This window comes from Anser cygnoides, chromosome 26, assembly GCF_040182565.1.
Source record: "Anser cygnoides isolate HZ-2024a breed goose chromosome 26, Taihu_goose_T2T_genome, whole genome shotgun sequence".
Lineage (NCBI taxonomy): Eukaryota > Metazoa > Chordata > Aves > Anseriformes > Anatidae > Anser > Anser cygnoides.
The window spans coordinates 2,930,861-2,951,366 of record NC_089898.1 but is presented as its reverse complement, the minus strand read 5'-3'; the positions used below and the strand labels follow the sequence as shown (position 1 = coordinate 2,951,366).

At 41.0% G+C, this 20,506-nt stretch overlaps 1 protein-coding gene across 4 annotated transcripts in view; it reads right to left on the bottom strand.

Moving 5' to 3' along the window:
• Positions 1-20,506, bottom strand: part of DOCK5 (dedicator of cytokinesis 5) — a 121,700-nt gene that overhangs the window by 8,240 nt on the left and 92,954 nt on the right. For all 4 annotated transcript variants that reach the window (XM_013200957.3, XM_048045713.2, XM_013200958.3 and 1 more), the window contains 19 exons: positions 20,141-20,295; positions 18,489-18,574; positions 17,800-17,956; positions 17,189-17,229; positions 16,989-17,079; positions 16,684-16,803; positions 15,825-15,914; positions 14,905-15,009; positions 13,212-13,353; positions 10,748-10,829; positions 10,466-10,550; positions 9,587-9,673; positions 8,957-9,133; positions 6,782-6,865; positions 5,826-5,963; positions 5,548-5,714; positions 4,535-4,712; positions 1,552-1,690; positions 201-316 (listed from right to left, as the gene is read on the bottom strand). In XM_013200957.3, the coding sequence (XP_013056411.3) occupies positions 201-316; positions 1,552-1,690; positions 4,535-4,712; positions 5,548-5,714; positions 5,826-5,963; positions 6,782-6,865; positions 8,957-9,133; positions 9,587-9,673; positions 10,466-10,550; positions 10,748-10,829; positions 13,212-13,353; positions 14,905-15,009; positions 15,825-15,914; positions 16,684-16,803; positions 16,989-17,079; positions 17,189-17,229; positions 17,800-17,956; positions 18,489-18,574; positions 20,141-20,295 (2,240 nt within the window). The remainder of the gene's footprint in view (positions 1-200; positions 317-1,551; positions 1,691-4,534; positions 4,713-5,547; positions 5,715-5,825; positions 5,964-6,781; positions 6,866-8,956; positions 9,134-9,586; positions 9,674-10,465; positions 10,551-10,747; positions 10,830-13,211; positions 13,354-14,904; positions 15,010-15,824; positions 15,915-16,683; positions 16,804-16,988; positions 17,080-17,188; positions 17,230-17,799; positions 17,957-18,488; positions 18,575-20,140; positions 20,296-20,506) is intronic.

Here is a 20,506-nt window from a genome sequence, read left to right as displayed (position 1 = left end):
ACCTCCACTTGAAACAGGGACTGCACTTGATAGCCCTCTCTCAAAAGAAAAATCTTATTCTTTTGTGATTTCAGGGAGGGAACCAGTAAAATGATTAGACAAGTTTCAAGCACCACCACCCTAGAAGCAGCTTGGAAAATTCCAGCGGTGTCCTGCTCGAATGTTGGTTTCCAGAAAAATGTCAGCTCTCATTTCCTTACCTCCACAGAATTCCTCGGGTTGCTATTCTCGTAGGGTTTGTTTTTAGGCGGAGGTGGAGGAGGGGTACTCTGCAAGCTAGCAGTTGACAATCCATCAGCTTGCAACGAGGGAAAACCTAGAAGCAAAACCAGTAAGAGAAGACATTAAAGCAGGCAGAAAAGGAGTGGGAAAAGGAATTGACCATGTATGACTTTAAGGGAGAATCATTTAATATCTTGCACTTTAGATCTGTTTTAGCAGCAAAACCCGCACAGATATGTCAAACCAGAGTCACAGTTTTATCTCCCTTAAGTTCCAAATGCCCAGAAGAGTTCTACCTTCAACAAATGAATCTAAGCTTATGTGAAAAATGCATGCCTGAGAGAATAGAATCCATTATCACATCTGCAATGTTCCCTGGGATTTCCTTTCAGCCAGGGGCTCAACCTGAGAATTCACTTTGATTTTAACTCCAGTTGATGGAGCAGATAAGTACCCAAACTTCAGAATAATTCCTGGGAAGCTGTCCTGCTACTAATGATAATTAAATCCGCTTGCTAAGTAAAAGAGTGAGACTTCACATTCAGTAAGGCTGACAAACATAACAGCTCGACTAGAAAGGAAGCCATCAATGGTGAGACTACAGTTGCATTTTTACCTTGGTCACACGTTGCTTCAGAATTAACTACAGATACTAGGAGATATGTATGTGAGGCAACTACAAATTACTCACAAATTACTAATTCTTCAAGATAAATTCCTTCTCCTTCGGGTGTAACATTTATTAGCTGAATTTCCAAGCTGCAGAGCAGTAGCTCCTTCTAAAATTTTTAACAATCCTGCAAGGCTTGCCCAGAAAATTTAGCCAGAGGCCTCTTCAGAAACCAAACTTAACTACCATGCAGGGCTGATGCAGTTTTCACTAGTGAATTCACTGGAGGTATTCCTAGTATGTGCTGTAACCATCTCACTTGATTTGGCAGAAGACTGACTCTTCTTTAAAAACTAACAAATAAAAAAACAACCGAGCACCTACATTAACTGCACACCGTGTTCACCTTGAGATTTAGTATTCCTCTCCACAAGTCAATACAGGAGAAAACACAGAAGAAAGAAATTGAAAAACACAGATAATGTTCTCTGAAATTCATTTGATTTACCAAGCGATATCTAAGTCACATGTATAATCACAGTGCCTTTGATAACACTGCCAAATACTGTTATCAAACAAAAATTCCTACAAACATTAATAGCCCAGAGTCACTTTCTGCATACTTCAGAGCAGTACCTCTTTCCCTGCCTCCCCAGTGAGGTTACCTCAGCAAATTTATCCTAACTCCTACTACTCAGTTGCTGCAAGACACAACTTACTGTGGGTTCTTGGCGTTTTGGGAGTGATGGGCGGTGGGCTGAGAGGCGACGACTGCTGGAGTGAAGAACTCTGAAGCAAAGTCAGTTTGCTGTCTCCTAATTGAAGACTCTTTGGCCTTTGTGCTTTTCCAGACAAGCTCTGGTTAAAACAAAGAGTAAACAAAACCTTTAGAAGTCAGCAAAGTTGCTGCCCACATATCCCATAATCAGACTTGTCGCAAAGGCATCATGCGTGGCTCTTTAGAGCTTGTTAAGAGAGAAAGGTGCATTCAGGTGAAACGTAAGGGAGAAACCAAGGTGCTGACTAAGCTACAGCAAAAGGCACACACTGTGCTCCTATGACACATTCAGTTGTCCCTGGGACCTTACTAACTGGGTAATAATAATAATAAACTGTTTTTAATGATCTCAGTCCAACTAAGAAGGTAAGAGGTCGGGGAAAGGGGTGAGGCTGAAAAATTGCTGCATTTGGCTAACAGTTCTGTGAACAAACTTGAGAAAAAAGCCTTTCCAAGAAGATGGAAGATTGAATTTTAGGTGCAAGTCAGGACTGCTAGTGTCATCCAGCTCCTTAGGGCTGTGAAACAAGTCCATTTCAAGCTTATTGAACACATCCCTTGCATCTGGGACTCAGGAGGTGTTGTTCCAGTTCCTTCCAGTGTCATCTGTGTCCTGTGTATTCTTCATTCAAAAAATTTGGCTTCCCTACTTAGAAGACTCACCAGCATACACGGGCTTGGAAACCTACAGCCCCTTTAAAGAACAGCTAGCACCCAACATCTTTAAGGACTTCTGAAAGTCCCAATCCCACCGCCTCAGCCAGTCATCTGTCAAACGGCTCTAATTTATTTCCTGAGACACCGCGGGGGTAAACTGAAATGCTTCAATCGTCACCAGGAGGTCCTCGGGTGGCTCAGCAAACATCACATTCAGCCTGGTGGTAACCATCTGATTTGGGGACCGTGGTATTCAGCGTGCCTTCCACCAGCAAACTTTCCTCCTGCCAGTGCTATTAAAGATGTCAGCAATACAAGAGTCTTCAAAAGCTTCACTCAGACATCTAAATTCCACCTCAATCCCAGTGCCTGGGGTTTCCCACTAGCGCCACATGCCTGAAGATACAAAGGCAGCCAAAAGGACGTTCCAGCCAAGCAGACAAAGGTGGAATTTAGTCCTTCTAAATACGGACCCAAGAGCCCAGGGCATATTAAGGTCCCTTTAATATGCTTTACAGAGAAGGCTATCATGCTTACATATGTAATTAAACTCAACGAGCTCTTCTAGAGACCAATTCTCCACCACTGAGCAATTTAGTATTTCTCCCTGCACGGAAGGGACCACACAGTGGTGTGCAGTGAATATAAACCAAATAAAGCCCAAAGCTGCTGGACGTACAGCGAGCCTTTGGTTCCCTCTGGCTTTCTAGCTCCCAAGCAGCTTATTCAAGAGCTGCATAAAATCACTCTGCCTCATTCTCGTGCTGCACTATGCAGCTACGGAACAGAGCAGCTATAAAAAACCAGCTTTCTGTGTACTTTGCAATGTTCTTAAGCAGAAGTATAACCCTTAACTGCTCGTATACTTCAGTAAGCTGATCACACAAGCAATGTGCCCTCAGAGATCTGGGGGGAGAAGGGAGGGTGGGGGTTCTGTTTTGCATCTCTCGACTCTCTGCAAAGCAAAGCCTTGGACAGATGTGCCGTGCTGTCACAGGGAACTGGTCAATAAAAGCGGGCCTTCTCCCAGCTCTTTTCCCTCTAGCTTTCCTTAACAAACTGATCAGCAGCTGACATCACAGTTTGTGGGTTAAATCCATTTAATTCAACTGAATTCAAAATTCAACGCATTTCCAAAGGCAGAGGGCCAGGCCTCCTGAATCACTAATATTTACAACCCCAGATTTTCCTCCTGGGTGGAAAGGCTGTCAGTACCAAATGTCAGGATTCTAGAGCCACAGCTCCCCTTTTATAGAAATATTCTGTGGACTCCAAGTGCTGGCAGCATCACTCAGATTTGATGAGAATTCCTGAATCTATAGCAACATAACCTATTCCTGCCAGATTCAACCGAGATCTGGGGAAGGAAAGGAAAATAGAAGAGCTGATCTTTTTTTTTTCATTATTTACACAATGCGTTAGGTCAAATTAGTACCACTGAGCCACCAGCTTAAATACTAAGATACCTAATTATCGCGTACTCTCTGACAGTGTAAGACAGCATAAATCTCAATATCCCCAATACTCCAAGCTCACACAACTCTACTTTTGGGCTCAAGCTTTTCTGTTTGTATTAGGCAATTATTCTGAATCGCACTGTTAACTTGAATGCCCCAAAGTCTCCAATGTACTCTTCCTTACAACACTCCTGTGGGGGTATAGATTCTCTTTTTTTCCTCTTTTGCAAATAATGCTCAAGGAATAAACACCCCTGCCCTCGTGCAGGAGGTTTGGAGCAGAGTGCAGATTTGGAAAAAGAGTTTTTCAAAGTCCCAAGCTGGTGACCTAACTACCAGACCATTTTTTTTCAACTCCCCAATCTATCAAACTGATCTTCACCTTGCAGTATATTTGATTTGTGTAGTGATGCTGACTGATAGCAGCTGAACATCTGGCTTGCCAGCTGGATTTTTGTGTGGGCTAGCTGTATCTACTTGCTCCAACACAAACAGAACAATTCTACACAGTGCTGAGTGCATCACAGTCATCCACTCCTAGAATAAATGAGGGCACTGAGCACCTAGATGAAACACCAGTGCCTTGTGCTTCCAGTCTGTACTTTAAGTCAAGCTGCAGTTTGATCTGTGACACAAGTTTTCCACATAAAAAAGCAAGAATTACTCAGATGACCAAGGCTTTTGGTATTTGAACCCCTCCCTCCCACAATTTAATGAAGTTCCCAATGACAAGCATGGCTGAAAGCAACGGAAACACTAAAATCTCCTGCTGGGATTTTATTATTGCATGTGTGTGTGTGTGTGTGTTACCATTTTTAAAGTCAGTTCCATTTCTGGCTCCTTCTCCACAATAACCTGAGACTTGCTAATACTCCACTCCTTCCGCTTGAGTTTGCAAATCCTGTTATCGCCATCTTCTTTGATGGGCAGATCCTCAGCTCTGGAGGCTGTTGATATTCTTCTCTCCAAGAGAGGTTCCAGAATAGATCTGCAGCCCACACCAGAAGAGAGAAAAATCACAAAATATTAGTCCATCAGACATTTCATGTGCTGTCTGTCAAAAAGCTGTGATCTCTTACTTTGCAGAAGTTATCGTTAAAAACGGAATTAGGACCAGGGAATTTTCAATGACATTTGTGCTCCTAAGTTACTTCACCAATTTTGAGTATTACGTCTTTTATACAAGGTAAAGTGTGAACTACTTGCAGAGGAAGCCAGATCTGCATTTTATGCCAAACCCTGCCACTGAGTCTGCTGTGTGCCTCTGAGCACAACACCTTGACTCCCCTGCTTACCACAGATGCAAAGCAGATGTAAAGAGAAGTAACATCAGGAAGTGTTTCCATGTATTGCAGCTCCTTTTAATGACACACATGCAGCTGCAAACAGGTGGAATGAGTACCACGTGACTGTAACACCTCTGCAGACCACATCAAACTAAGTTACACTGTAGTATCTTACAATTCCGTTTTCTATGATTCCTGGGAAACAGAAATAGTGTACATCTGAAATACACGGCGCCTCTGTTCCTCTTCAGTATCATATATAGAACTGGGACTCAAGAGACAGACAGTCATAGGTTCAGTTCCCAAAATTATCCCTACCTGTTCTTCAAACTCATTATTTGTAAAACTGGAGTAACATTAATCTCCACTTAAAGCCATAAAGGTGTAGGTATTATAATTGTTTATAAAATGAATCTTTGTTTTTAAGAGTAACTAATTAGATTAGAAAAGTCTGGTTTTTTGAAAATAACATAAACCCATTCTAGCAAAGGCATATCCCCAACTCTTGTAAGTCACGTGCAAAGGCTGATTACTAACCCGTCTGAACCTGGCCTGGAGGAAGTGCTGTCAGACGACGTGGAGGATGTAGAGACCACAGAAGAGGCCACGGATGTGACAGAAAGCCGTCTCAGCGTGGAAGACATGATATAGGGCAATACGACAGAGCCTGACCTGCTTGGTTTCCTTTCGGTGAGGGAGGGAGGCTGCAGACAAACACACTTGTCACAAATCACTTAGCACTAACTCATTCACAAGCTGGAAGGGGAGATTTGTGTTACTTCAAGGCAAAACACCAGACAACAAGATAAGCTTACCAAAGTTATCACACCATACTGCTTCTCCACCTTCTTCTTCAGCTCTTTGAAACAGGCTGTCAGTCTGTCGTGTAGAGGCTTCAGCTGTTCCGTCAGCTTCTCGCCATGGATCCTGATCCCCTCTGCCAACAACGGCATCTGCAAGAAGGAAAAAAATAAAGCTATGAAGACAAACCAGATCTCCTGCTTCAGGGAGCAATTTTCTCTGCATGTTATATATCTCAGATACAATCACAGGACTGGCATCAGTGTGTTTTAAGTTTGCAGAGGCAAAAAAGCAATCATAACCTACTCAGCTACTGACTCCTAACTTATGGCACTGTAGTAACTTGACTGTCTACTTGAGTTGTATGTGTGTATTACAAATAAATACGTCCACATCTATACCCAAGGTTCCCTCTTCCATACTCAGATTCCATATTCTGCTTTGGAAAACACGGGATGTTAAACATTAAGTATCACAACTTAGCCACCAGAGCTGTGTGATTGTGAAGTGGTTTTAACTGGGCTCTGTTGTACAGAAATATGTAAAAACAGGTCTGCAGGGATGCAATCCACAAATGTGAAATTTGCTCTCTTACAAAAACACAGCAATTTTTCATTGCTATGCAGATCAAAATAGACAACTTTCAGTGGTCAGACTTACAAAACATTGGATCTGATGCTTTCATGAAAAGTTAACAGATATTTTGTTAAACTCCTGAGAGGAAAAAAATATATGCTGTTTTGGCAAATATTCCACAATAACATTTCAGAGCCACACCAGGACATGGTATTGTATGTGCAACATTCTAGACCACAAATTTAGAATATGATATTTCTCCTCAAAATAAAATTCTATGCATATTCAGATTGTTCTTATAGTATTTATCTCCATTTTCTCTCTCCAAAACAACGATGCTGGAAAAACACCTGCACTCACACACAGTACATCCCCATCTTCCCCAATATGATACCTGTAGAGCAATTAATTGCTTAAGCAGCTCAATTTTATCTTGATCTTCAGGATGCTCTTGAAGATACTTCTCTGTGAAAAAGGCCTAAAAGTGAAGAGAGAAAATGATATAGATGTGATGCTTTCACAGCTAGCTCTAAGGTGAAGATCCCTGTACTTTAAAAGCAATTCACTGCCATTACTTCTCATAGCAAAATTGTCTTTAATATCAACCTGATACAAAGCCAAAGGACAAAGAATTTTAATTATTCATCCAGAAAAGGGAAAAAAGATGCCTTTTTTCTATTTTTTAAACTATATTTTCAATGAAAACCTGGTATGTTAATAAACAGTTACTTCATCAGAAGGGTTTTCTTCAATTCCAACTCCCTTCTCAAAGTACTGACTTGAATAATCAAGGTTATATTATTTGTCACCCAAACATGAGTGGAAAAATCAGTCCTGGAGCTCTCACTTCAGGAGGTTTCTCTCACTTTAGCATCCAATGACCTGCAGTACACAATGACGTGCAAATACCCTCAGCCTCTGAAAGGTGAACAGACCTTCTCTTGCCTGCAATCTCCTTGAGACCTACCATTAAGTCCTTAGGTACAGCATTTTTACGTGGGGCTTGTTATGAAAATTCAGTAGAAATAAGACCTGTGTTGAGATTTAGACTCATAGTTTGGTTCAACAAAGCACCTTTAGTCTACACTTCTTATGTGTTTACCTTTAACTCAGCAGAATCTGGTACTGGTTTAAGAGTTGAACAAACACATGTACGCCTTCCTGGACTGAAGTCTAAAAATTGTGCCAATTCACATTATGTGCTGCAGAACATTGCATTGAAATGTATCACAATTCCCAGTCAGAAGAATTTAATTTTTCTTTTCCTAGATAAAATCCCCAATAATTTTTCATTTTGTTTTAAAATGTGGTCTCTGATCTATTTCAGCCTCTGCATATATTTTAGTCCTGCATTCCATTAACTGGACTGTATGTACAAGTGTTTATAGGCCTAGTGGTATGATTCTGAAAAAGGCTGATGTCAAGAGGAGGTTAGCTTGTGAAAGGACTGCCGAGTATGTCCCAATGGATTTTTCTTTAAAGTGTTTAATTATTGCAAGAAGAAAGCCCATGTTAAAAATGCAGACTTTGACTTTTGGCTACAATGAAACAATTAAAAAATTCAAGATTTTAGCCGCCCACAAAAGCCAAATGTTCTGTACTGATCTTTAGTTGAAATAGGAAAATATGAACCAGAAATGAGTATTTCCAGATGTGGTTACAGATACATTGTGTTTCCTAGTTTTAACTGCTTTCCCACTTTCGTAATTCTAAACTTTATGTCAACCTTAATTCATGAAACCGGAGGATTTGGGGCCAAATTCACCCCTGGCGAAGCATGCAGCTCCTCTGGAATAAGAAGAGTTATACCCCAGATATATCAGACCCTCTCCCATTTAACTTTTTCACTTCATTTCATGTGACTGCAACACATCTGAGAAGAATTAAACATGTTTTAACACCATCCATTCCGTTTATGGAAATAAGCAATACATTTTGTGCCGGGGAAAGAATAATTAAGATACTGGGAATAAACAGCTTAAGTTAAACATCACAAACGAAGAACACACACTGTGTCAACTGAATAAACCTGGATAGGAAACACTGAAACATTCCTTTTTTTTTCCCCTCCCCTGAAATACATGCTCTTTTCTGCAACACTGCAAAGATAGACTATTTGCTGGAAAGTAAAATCTTCATTTGCCTTACCATTCTATATTAATGCAGTGGAGAAATGTTAGCTATTTTGCTTCTATTTCTGATACTTGCACTGTTCACTGGGCTAACTAAGCACCTCACAATGCCCCCATGAGGTAGGGCCATGCTATTATCACCACTGTAAATGAGGACCAAAAGAGGTGCATGGATCACTCCTTAACTCTGTTAGGGCACACCACTAAAACTTAACACTTAAACACTTAAAAATGTGGAATTTTTCCACCTTTCAGCCTACTGGAAATCTCTCACTTTAATTCTTTTCTTCTTTAAGCTCTGAATGGGCACAGATAAAGCTATATACTGCAATATGCCTGATTAACAGCTGAAAAGTGAAGTTCCATCTCCCATGTTTCAATCCAGACCTCCAACACTGTGGAGGTCAAACTGAGCTACAGCTAAATGCGAAGCCCACCTTTTCGTAGTTGGTATATCCCCCCATGACTGCTGGGTCCACGATCCCGTTCAGGAGCATAGAGAGAGGATGTACTGGAAGACTCCGGTCCCAGACGTGCTGCTGGACAATGTTGCTGATTTTCTCGTTGGTTAGCTCCATCGTTTCTATGGCATTCTCCAAAGGGCTGATCTCCTCCTGTGAGAAAGAAGAGAAAAGAGAAAACCTTCATTCTCCTCCACTGAATATGAAGGAACTCCTTGTATACAAATGGCAGCTTGACTGTTTACAGCAGAGGATTTCAGCCCACCTGTGCTAACTATTTTGCCACAGAGATGAATGCAAGAATGACCTCACACCTTATCCTGAAGGAACAACAGTTTAACAATTAGCCACTGAGCGGAGTGTTAAGAAGTAACCACCTTCCCAAGCTTTACTCAGCCAACATAGAACTTGGCTGCCTGTGGTACAGCTGCCTGCAGAACAAAAAAAGGCAAGCACATCAAAGCAGACACACATTTGCTTTTATCTGAAGCAGAAAGTATTGGTGTGCCACATCCAACGGTGGAACAGCTAGTCCCAAACTTTGCAAAACTTTCTATTCCACAAAAGATCAGAGAGGATGAAATGCAATTCACATACAAAACTCACCGTTGTAACCTGCTTGACTTCAAACCACTTGAGGATGCCTGGAAATGAGTATGCTGTTGTGTAGGTTGTCCTTTCTATCCACATAGTCTAGTTAGAGAAGGAAAAAGAAATTCTAAGATGTAAGGAAAATATTGGTATTGCAATATAATTCTCTTCTGCACTAGAATATGGAACCAGGCTTCCAGCACTAGCTGGCAGGATTTGCACAATGACTTTTGCTTTCATTAACTGGGATGGAACCCAGTGTTTTTGGCAACAAATACCACTACTACAACTTAAGTGGTATCAACATAAGCAGAACGCGGCTGTGGTCCTTCATGTAAACCACTTCTAGGGATATGATTATGGCATATTTAGCCAGAGTTATATGCAGTATGTCCAACCATTGCATGTGAGCAACAGTATGCCTTACAAGCAGCAAGGAAACATGCTATTACACTACACCCAAAGCTCACTCTCCATTGCAAATCTTAAAATTTGGCCTAAAGTTGAGCTGATCCTTCATAGTCAGATGTTAAGCCTCCTTAAGGATGGCTACATCACCCACAATCTAGCAGGCAGCAGAATGCACTCTCTAGGATGTTGCGGTTAGACAGCACAGTATTTACGTAAGCCTGCATCAAGGACTTTGAACATTACAACTTCAGCTAAGAAGCCCCTCAGTACCTCACATTATCTTTGCATAAAAACTGCAATATGAAGTGTAGCCCTCTGCTCCTTCTACATTTTAATAATAAAACTCCACTGCCACAGGTGGAAGAAAAATTGTGACAGTGCTGTTCAAAATGCCACTGGCTAAATAAAATAAAAAAATGCATAGAACAGTTTTTGCACAGAACAGACAACCAAGGCAGCTGGCATTAAAAGCAAAAGACTCACAGCAAATTCATTCTCTGGATCTTTTTCTCCTTTCCTGAATGGTCGTGAGTGTGTGAACTGCTGTACCTCGTTTGCTCTGTAGTAGCTAGAAAGAAGCAGAGAAAATGTTGAGTATAACGATAATGACTTATCTTCATTACATCGATGTTCTTTTATTTCCTCCCAACTTTAAACTGGACTGGGAAACAAATTTACATGAGACATATAGGCACTCTAATTCATAACTAGATTAGTTGAGAAAAATATAGAGGAAATGTTGAGAGAAAAGGGAAAACAAATTACTTTAAGATCTGTTCAGGAACAGGTTTGTCTTTATAATTAGGTGGCAGGTTCATCACAGGCTTCACTATAAAGCACTGCACATCTGAGGCAGCTATAGTTAAGGATGAAAAACCGTGAATTCTTCTGGGAAAACCGAAGAGGGAAAGAAATTCCCTTCCTGTTTTCATCATATGTCAGACTTCTCAACAATTCCCTGTGCTCTTGTCATGTTTGAAGAGAAATACTTAGTTGTTCATCAACAATCACAGACATTATATTGCTTGATGTGACTGGTATGCTACTCATGAACTAAAAGCCCAAAAAGATAACCCCTATACGAATACTTCCAACTACTCAAATTCCCTGGTGAAATGCATGGGAGACTGGGTGTTAAAGATTTTTACCTCAGGGACACGAAAACAAAACTCTGTACTAGGTTCTGTAACGCGTGCATCCATCTCCTCTCTTCTCCTCCCCTCTCTCTGCCTGCTTATTTGCCAGATTCTCCCAGTGCAGTGAAATTGCCCCCTGAATTTTTAGATCAATAAAGTTAGCTGAAAAATGTAGGCTATTTTTACCAGTGAACATCTACACCATCTTCATCTTTTGCACCTGTGAACCTTAGAAGAAATTCAAGAAAAAACAGTAACTGTAAACTGTTGTGCTTGGAGATACTACGTTGTTCCTTTTTATTCCATTTTAAGGACTGTATTGAAGGCTTTATTTAAGTAAAAATCTGTGTGGAAAAGCAAAGTAAAGCATAAACAGTTTGACTCACATGAATAGATTATCTCTGTGAATCACCTGCCAATTTTACTCCGAAGTGGTGAAGGTTTACTGGTGGGCAGGGTACCCCATATATCCTTGATTTCACTATGGCTATTTCTTTCAAAATCCTATGTAGCACAGGCAAGGTCATTCTGCCCGCATCGAAGAGCCAGCTGGATACCTGCCAAGTCTGAACCCAAAACCTCATTGCTAGAGCAGATCAAGCACTGAGCCCAAGCTAATACACTCCTTCTCTCAGGAGATCTTATTAGCTTGGGCTTTGTGCCATGCTAAGCATTCTATATAGCTTCCAGCTCAGAACTGGTGCTAGACGGGACGGTTTATAATGCAGGCATTCCGCGAAATGGTGAACAGATTAATTAGTATCTGCAGTACACTATTATGAAACAACCAAAGGAAGCACAAGGCATTATATCATGCAAGAGCAAGGGAACTGGTTCCAAGCAAAAGTCAAAAGAACCCAACACAAAGGAGGTTTTCAGGAAAAAAAAAAGGCATGAAATTAAAACAAACTACAGAACCACCAACCCCTGCCTAATACAACAGTGATTTGGGCACTCAAACTTCTCATCTTTTCAGAAGGTGTTTGTATGAGTCCGAGAAGGACCTGTACCAAATCCAAGCTATGCAGCTGCTCCCCTTTATAATGGGGCTATGCCAAAGACCCGGAACCAAACACCCCCAAACTTTTGGAAGAGTTCAGATCTGGATCCAAATTTTGCAGTTCAGGTTCATCTTGAGCCAAAAACATTAAAACAAACACAAACAGATGCAAAGGAAGTAGCTGAAACAAAGCAGCAACAGAGGAGGCATTTTTTGATACCAAGTTTGGTCTTGAATGAATTTTAATTTCCTATGTGGATTTAGTGCTTGGCAGGCTTATTGCAAGGGAAGCATCTGGTATCACTGCTTGAGTTGCGCCTTTGTACATGGACTTTTAAGGCCAAAATAGACCACCAGATTCTCTAGCCTGGCCTGTATAACACAGGCCAGGAGCCTAGTAAACTTGGTGTTTACTAACGTACATCTTCCAGGAGCACTGATATTGACTGGAAGTCACAAATAAGTATCTGAAGCATCTTCACTTGATTGCACTTGGTTGTGCTCACGATTAAGAAACAGATCTTAAGCCTAGTGGTGTGCTGTCACACAGTATGGAGTTCTACCAGGACAAAGACGAGAAAAAAAAAGGCGGCTGTACACCCAACAGCTTTTGTCAACATACGTAACCATTTCACACTTCTTACAATGTGATTTATGGGGGGGAAAAAAAAGCAGGCATTTCATAAATGCTAGTTAACTGCAAGCAAGAAGACAGCATACCTCCTCCCACCTTCACTGCCTGTGTTTTACCTCGTTCACCTGGAAATACCAGACCGGATCACGTGCACAGCACAGCAGTTAGCACCACCTGCTTGAGAGCAAGGTACAAAAAAAATCCTGACCTGCAACCCACTAAGGTTTTATCCTAGCACCAACTCATTTAACTCTTACAACATCAAGTTCTCTCTCTTTTTCAATACATTTAACTTCACCATTATGGTTCTGGATAGTCTTATTTCATGCACAGTGTCCCCTTTGAAATTCTCCTGGAACATTAAGTTCCTTGCTTATTAATCTGTTACTTCCTAATTCTGTCATTATAGGAAGGAGACAGATCTTCAATGTGCCAAAACCTTTTAGAACCAAAAGATACACTGTTTAGGAGAAGACTTGATCTCCTCTCCTGGAGGGGCAGTGCTGGTCATCTTCTCAGCACTAGGGAACTGGGTCAGTAGCTTCAGGTTGAAGTCTTCCCTTCGTTCATACTCCTTGCCACGGTAGATAAAAATTTTGTTCTGTGGGTAGCAGAAGAAAAAGGAGAATTAGCAATAAAAGCAAGGAGAAAGAGCTTTTCCAATGTACACAGACTAGTCTCAGAGGTCTGGTTTACACAAAGGGTTGTCTCCTAGCCTGACAGGCAGAACACGTGGGAGAAGAAACACAGGCTGGAGTGACAACACAGCAACTCACAGCGGCAAGGCACTGCAACAGCATCCTCACAGCTGCCTACAAAGTTATTGTTTCACATAAAAGTGTTACTGACATGCTCATGCTTCTAGCAATTTTGATTTATCCCTCTTGCTGTGAGCCGTTGTATACTTATCCAGCATGTATACTGGATACACGTGCTGTTGGTAAGCCACTGCCACAACAGGTCAGCATGCACTGCTCGTGTTATCACCCTGGGTTTGTTTTATTTAGCCATCAGGTTTCATCAGTGTGCTTGACTGATGGACACAGACTGCCCCACTGACAGCCGACAGGGACATGTTCAGGGATGTCTGGGCACGTGCGATCATGTGTTTTGTGGTGTGCACATTTTCCTCCATGCCTCAAGTCATGCTGCAGGTTTGTCATCAGACAGAAAGACAGCTTTGGGGTGTCCTAAACAGACAGCAAAGATGCAGCAATGGATTTTAAAGGGTAGGACTCGGCAAAAGCATGAGTTTTACCCCAGCCCTCTTCAGCTACCCCTAACAAAATAACCAGCCATGACAGTTTTGTACTACAGACTTAAAAAGTAGACAACAGCCGATTTTTTCATGCTGGCCACCAAGCAGTGGTGGTTTCTGGAAGGACTGGATTCAAAAACATGACCTAGTGGAGAAAGCTTTCTATGCCATCCAGTTCCACAGTTCTAAGTTGACATTTTTCCTTTTTATTAAACTTGGCTTTGGTTTAAGGACAGAAGCTTCAAACAACTCCAGTCTGAAAATGTAAACGTTTCTTGATTTTAAATAATAGTTGGGAATATTTTCTACTATGCTGCACCCTGCCCATCTGACTCACTTTGGCTAGGTTCTCGTATTACAGCTAGCACAGATCCAGCAGTGCTTAGCAGCAATCTCAAACAGGAAGCATCTTTGCATTTTAATTCTTCTGTGTGGGACCAGACTCTCACTAATGTGCTTTAGCATTGCAACGATCCATGTCCTGAAAATTAGGTTCAGACTGAAAAGAGATGGGATAAGTTCTTTACAAGCTAATCATTTTCTAACAAATCATCATTACAACAACGATGTATTTTGCTTGGAAATCATATTTCTGAAGACGTTTATAGAGCACTAATACTAAAGGTAGATTCTGTTTTAAGTCCGTATGAGAACATAATCATCTAACAAACCCACTTGCACCACACTAACTTTACCAAATCTGGGAATACAAAAAAAAAAATCACCTCTTACTCATCTTTTTTCTATGCTGAGCTTTTTGCAATACCTAAGGGATTTATATGTCTCGGTAGCATTCAAATGAAAAAGGAGCATCTGAATTTTCTTGGAGGCTCTGCGAGTTCAGGCTTTTAGGGTACCCACCACTCCAGATCTTGAGTACTGAAGAATTCTTACCCGGAGGAAAGACGGGAAACCCTGACCATAGTATCCAACTGCAAAGTACTCTGGTTGAGGTCTCATTGCCTTCATGATATTTTCATAAAAAGTAGCTCGTTTTTTCTGAAAAAGAAAAAAAGTCACTAGCATTTTCACTTTTCAGTGCTAAAGGACACTGCCAGACTGCAGCTCACATTCCCAGCGACAATTCCTGATCTATTACTTCTCCCCTGCAGAATACTTTCTATTATCTTTTTTTTTTTTTGATACAGTATCTCTTATTTATCCATTTACTTGGTTAAATATTTGGTTTGTCTAGTCCAGAATCAACTTCATTTCCTCGTTTGCCGACATGACACCAATGTCATGTTTTTTGGGATTCCAGGAGGATACTTGAAATCCTTAACTATTGCAACACAAATTAAAAGTAAACATACTCTGAAGCAAAGCAGACGCAAATGGTGACAAATGTCAGAGAACTGGCAGAAATAAAACTGGGCAGATGATTCTCATATGAAAGAACATAAAGACCATCTGGTTACATCTTTTAGCCGTGAAAAAAAAAGTCATTCAGAACCAAGCCCATTCTATAGTTCTGTGTTCATGCACGGTAATTTTACCACAGGAATAACAAGGTGATGAAATTTATGGAGCCTGGTAATATACTATGCAAATGTTAGCTTATTTGATTAACACTAACAATGCTAAACATCTTCACACAATATTGTCATATGGATTACAAGGTCAAAACCACACACTTTTAAAAACAAAAAAGTTATGGAAACATTCTTCTAGTATTAACCTTTACAAAACCATGGAGGCTATGTTAGCTTGTTTGTTTTTAACATAAATGTAATTTGGGCTTATCGTGCTTAAAGATATTAATTTAAGCAGTCAACAGCATGCTGAAAATTGAGAAAAAAAAAAAAAACTCTTACCAGAAGATTACCAAGTCCCTCATAATCAAAGACTTTGTTTTCATACATGTCAGCCAACTCTTTGCTTAGCTGAATGGCTTTTTCCCACATCTCCATGAAGGATGAAGGGAGGCAGGTGGGGGAGGAAGAGCACAAAACAAAAGACTCCGTTAAAAGCATTCATTACCGCAGGTAGGTAATACAAAGAACTCATCTGATTTCAGTTCAGGCAGCACTTAAATGTACTGCCAACTTCTTGTTAGACTCCATGCTGTATATTTTTTTTGCAGTAATCACAGTCACACAGTTTTTTTCATTTGATTTACAATGCAAAGTTACTATTCTTACTCCTGATAGGGAAAACTGAGGCATGAAGAAGTGGAAGGACATGCCTATAAACAGCAAAGCAGGTAAGTTCGCATGGTCTCCTTCTACACCAATAAATAATCCCCTTCATCAGGCTTCCTTGGGTTTGTCTCATTTGGCCTTCTTAGAACCATCTATCCCAAGTGCAATTGACACAAGTTCTGTATCAGCCAGACAAGCCCTATTTATTGCCATGCAAAAAGAACTCTAACAAAACCCATTAACCAGGAAAAGAACAAAACAAACACTGCAGTTTCTCACCTAGCTAGTATCTTGAGCAGGGTTATTTTTACAGAATCTCTGTACAAGGAAACTGAAGGATTCAAACATCTCCAAGACAAATGGATGCCCTGCTCATACTAGTACTCTTGTCTTTGTTAAAAAGCCAGGCCTCAAGCATCAAGGCCTGTTATGGAACTACATCTCTTTTTCTCTTTAAAACCAACTTCTGCTAGCTACAGCCACCAGTTAAGTATTTACCAGTGAACAGTAAGAACATCACAGAGACACTCACTTTGCCCCTGTCGAAGAAGGAGATAATTTCTTGGTAGAGCTTTTCCTTGAGTTCCTGTTGCGAGTAGACGTAGTAGCTGTCCCTCTGCAGCAGATGAGGCACGCACGGCTTCTCAGACCACTAGCATGGAGGAAAACAAGCAAGATTGAAGGAACTAGAACATCCACAGATAAAGAAATCCTTACAGTGGATAGACTAACCTTCTGCATGGATGAAGGTTCACATTTCAGTTAAAGACTCTGATTACATTTAATTTATAGCCCACACTCTGAGAATGAAAACTGAAACTGCCTTTAGTGTATTACCTGGAGCAGCTCTGCGTGGAGGAGAAGAGTGTATGCTGCCTCTGTGAAGTTCTCACAGTCTGTGTGCAGGTCCCGGAGTTTATATAGATATCTAAATAAATGAAAAGTCATTGTTACTTTATGTGATGGACTCCACCAGTGTACACAACAGCGAGGGAAATAAAGGCTTCTACACAAGTCTATGGAAGGAGACAGCCTACCTGATATAAATGTCCTCTCGTTTCTTCTCCTTATAAAAATTCTGCCAAAAGTAGAAAAAAAAAGTCAAACTGATGTAAGCCAGCATGGATTTGCATAATCAATGCTAGACAAGTAACTTAAGGATCAGCCTTGGATATTTCAAGGATGTTTGCTATCACTTTGGCCACTTAGTCGCGCACAGAGGCCTAAAACCATCCTTTTGACGTAAGATGGGGCTACCATCACCTCTAGAAGAGGGTTAAGGGAAAGACAGAAAGCAACTTGTCCAAAGTTACAGCTACTCTTCGCAGTGGAACAGGGACTTAAGCCCATGCTTCCCAAACTATCAGCTAGCCATCCTTCCTGTATTTCGGGACCTCAGGTTACCGTATAGGCAAGGATCAGCCACTTGAATTGATTTTGGCGTATATACCTTTATGTTTTTAGCTGTCAATAGCTGGTAACCTGATTTGGACCCATCATTAACCAGTAAGAGCATAAAGAGTTACTTAAAATCCGACAAAAAAAATCTTTAGTGGCCTCTTATTTATTCTGGGGCACCTGACCCACCCCAGGACCACATCGCAAAAGTGAGGTCAGAAAAGAAGCACATCTCCAGCCTGTCCCATACCAGCACGTTGACAGTGCAGCTCATGCGGTTCTCCTTGCTTTCATCATGCATGATTGTTCTGTAGTCCAACAGGTTCTCTAGCAAGCTGCTGACCAGCAAAGCAAACACTTCTCCAGAAGCAGACAGATATTTATGCTTCCGACAGTGCTCCAGGAGGCTGTAGACAAAATCCAAAGAGGTGTATGGGAATAAGCTCTGAGTGCTAATAAGTAGAAATTCAGTGTGATTACCCACTCAGCTAAGAGAGCCAAACACACTCCCTTAACAGACACTCTCAGTGCAGGACAGCACAGCACATCCACAGACCTCAGATATCCACATCAGACAGGTCAAAGCTTGCCTTGGCAATCAAAAGCCTCAGCTCTAATCTTGGTACTAAAACAAGACTCTGATGGGTTTAGCTCTGATCCTGCTGTTCCCAAGCTTTTCCACTTAAAAGCCCCTTGCCATATCGGCACGTCTTTAGGCTTGTATCCCCAAGGTTAGGATAATTGTGCAAGTTGCTGCTCCAGTAAAAAAGCATTATTTTAAGGCAATCTGCCAGTCTCAGAGCTCCTTCATAGCGTTAAATCACTGTCAGTTGCATTATCTCCCTATTCACTGGAGCAACAAATTAAGGTTTCTTTGCATCACAAAAATAGCCAACTATGCTGTAAACGAAGAACATCCGTGTTCACTACAAAACTTACAGTTTCTCCAGCAAAATCTTGTACTGTTCGTCCCCTCGGCCACCCTCAACTTCCTGGTCCAACTTGGTTATCAACTCATTTTCAAACTGAAAAGGCAAAAACCACGTCAAATACACAGCGACTCTCTACAGTGCGATCAGTAATGCTTGTGGATGGTATTTCTGAACTGCTACACCATCAGACACTGTTTTTTACAAGCTAACCTAGAGGATGCTTTCATTACCGACCAGAACAAAAGTGGTAAGATGTCAAGATGACAAGGACAGAGCAAAGAGATATGAGTCCTCTCTCTCTCATGCTACAATCCTTGGAAGGTGATGATCTGGGGTAGTGCTTCTCCTTCCCACCCATCCATTACTGGTTCGGATTTGCTGGGATGGAGAAGCACCTTTAATGACCAGCTTATGGATAATAATGGTCATTCACTCACCCTACAGCAACTGAATTAGTACCACCAGTTAAGGGCCAGTCTCAGCTCTCTGACCAACATAAACGGTTGTGACTGCTAATTAAAGCAACTTCTCATGTGACAGGAACCAAGTCCTCTGTGATTATCTGTTCAGCCATGAAGATACGCCCTGTTATGTGCAAACAGGTCAAGTACATAGTTTTATCTATAACTCAGTTACAAAGATATAAATATTCATGTTCCAAAATATGAGGGACACTGTAACTATTATAAAAATATCACTGGCATGGAAAATCCACGCCACACATCCGGTTTCTTTCTAGTCATTCCAAGAACCCGAGACCCTGGGGCCAACCACACCAAAGACTGATGACCCCTTGGGAAGAAAGATCCCATATACACACTGAAGTTGGGGTCTAAGCTGGTGCGAGGATGGAGCTTTGGGAAATACACATCACATTTGACAACAGTCTGAAATGCCAAGGTGGCTGTCTCTTGGATGGATGTCTCCTACTCATCCTCCAGGGAGAAGACTGTCTACAGCACAACTCGAGTGTCCCCTGCCTGCCAGTTGAAATGTTAATGTCTGATATCCCCAGAGGAGAGCTGGAAGAAAAAGTCCTTAGAAACTGCAGAGAAAAGTTAACCTTAGAACAAAAGAAAACCCTCTTTTTCTTTCTTCCTGTCTGGTGCTTTCTCAGTAGTAATAAAAGTTAACTCCCAGAGAAATTAGCACAGGGCTGGAACTCAGAGATCCTGTTCTCTGCTCTGTTCTCTGATTTGAAATTGAGGGATTAGGCAGAACACAAAAAACTATATGGTCCTATTAATAATTCAAGTGAGACACCTGACTGTCCAGCAATTTTCTTTACAGTAACTTACATTACAATCAAAGATGTGCTTCGGTAGAATTTATTTTGTTATCATAAATGTAAATAGACGCTACTCTGTTCAGTACCCTGTTACAGTCTCAAAAGTGCTTCACATCTGCAAATGCAGAAAGATATGAAAACAGAGGAGTTCCTTAATTAACAGTTATACAAAGGTGCAATCAGGGACATAACCAAGGATTAATGTCTCTAATAAACCACTTAAAAGACTACTTCCCAAAGCATTTGGCTCAATGTTTTGTGCATTTTTTAAGTTTTATTTTATGGTGTTGTCTTTTTGTTCAAATATTCTGTTCTCCTTCTTGCCTAATGCACACTGGAACATTTGCACTGAACATACCAGGCTCCCTTACCATGTGGAAGTTTCTGTTCCCACTGAAGTTAAACTCGCACTGCATCATATCAAAGAAGATGGGAATGGTGGCTTTCCGTAGCTCAGGCTCTGGGACCAGGGTTACCTCCAGGATCGGGCCTACCATTGCTGGAATAAATTTTATTTTGTGGGGACCTGGAAGAAAGTCAAAGTCAGATACATCCTAACGGAATATGTCTGCTTGAAGTTGAGTGGTAAGTGGATATCTAAATTTGCAAGCGCATTAGTCAAATAAAATAAAAACCATAAACCACAGACATTTTGATTAGAATGCATTTTTGATGTGGATAATGGCTACTTAATACCACTCCAAAGTTCAGGAATAGTCCTAAAAAGTGAACTGCAT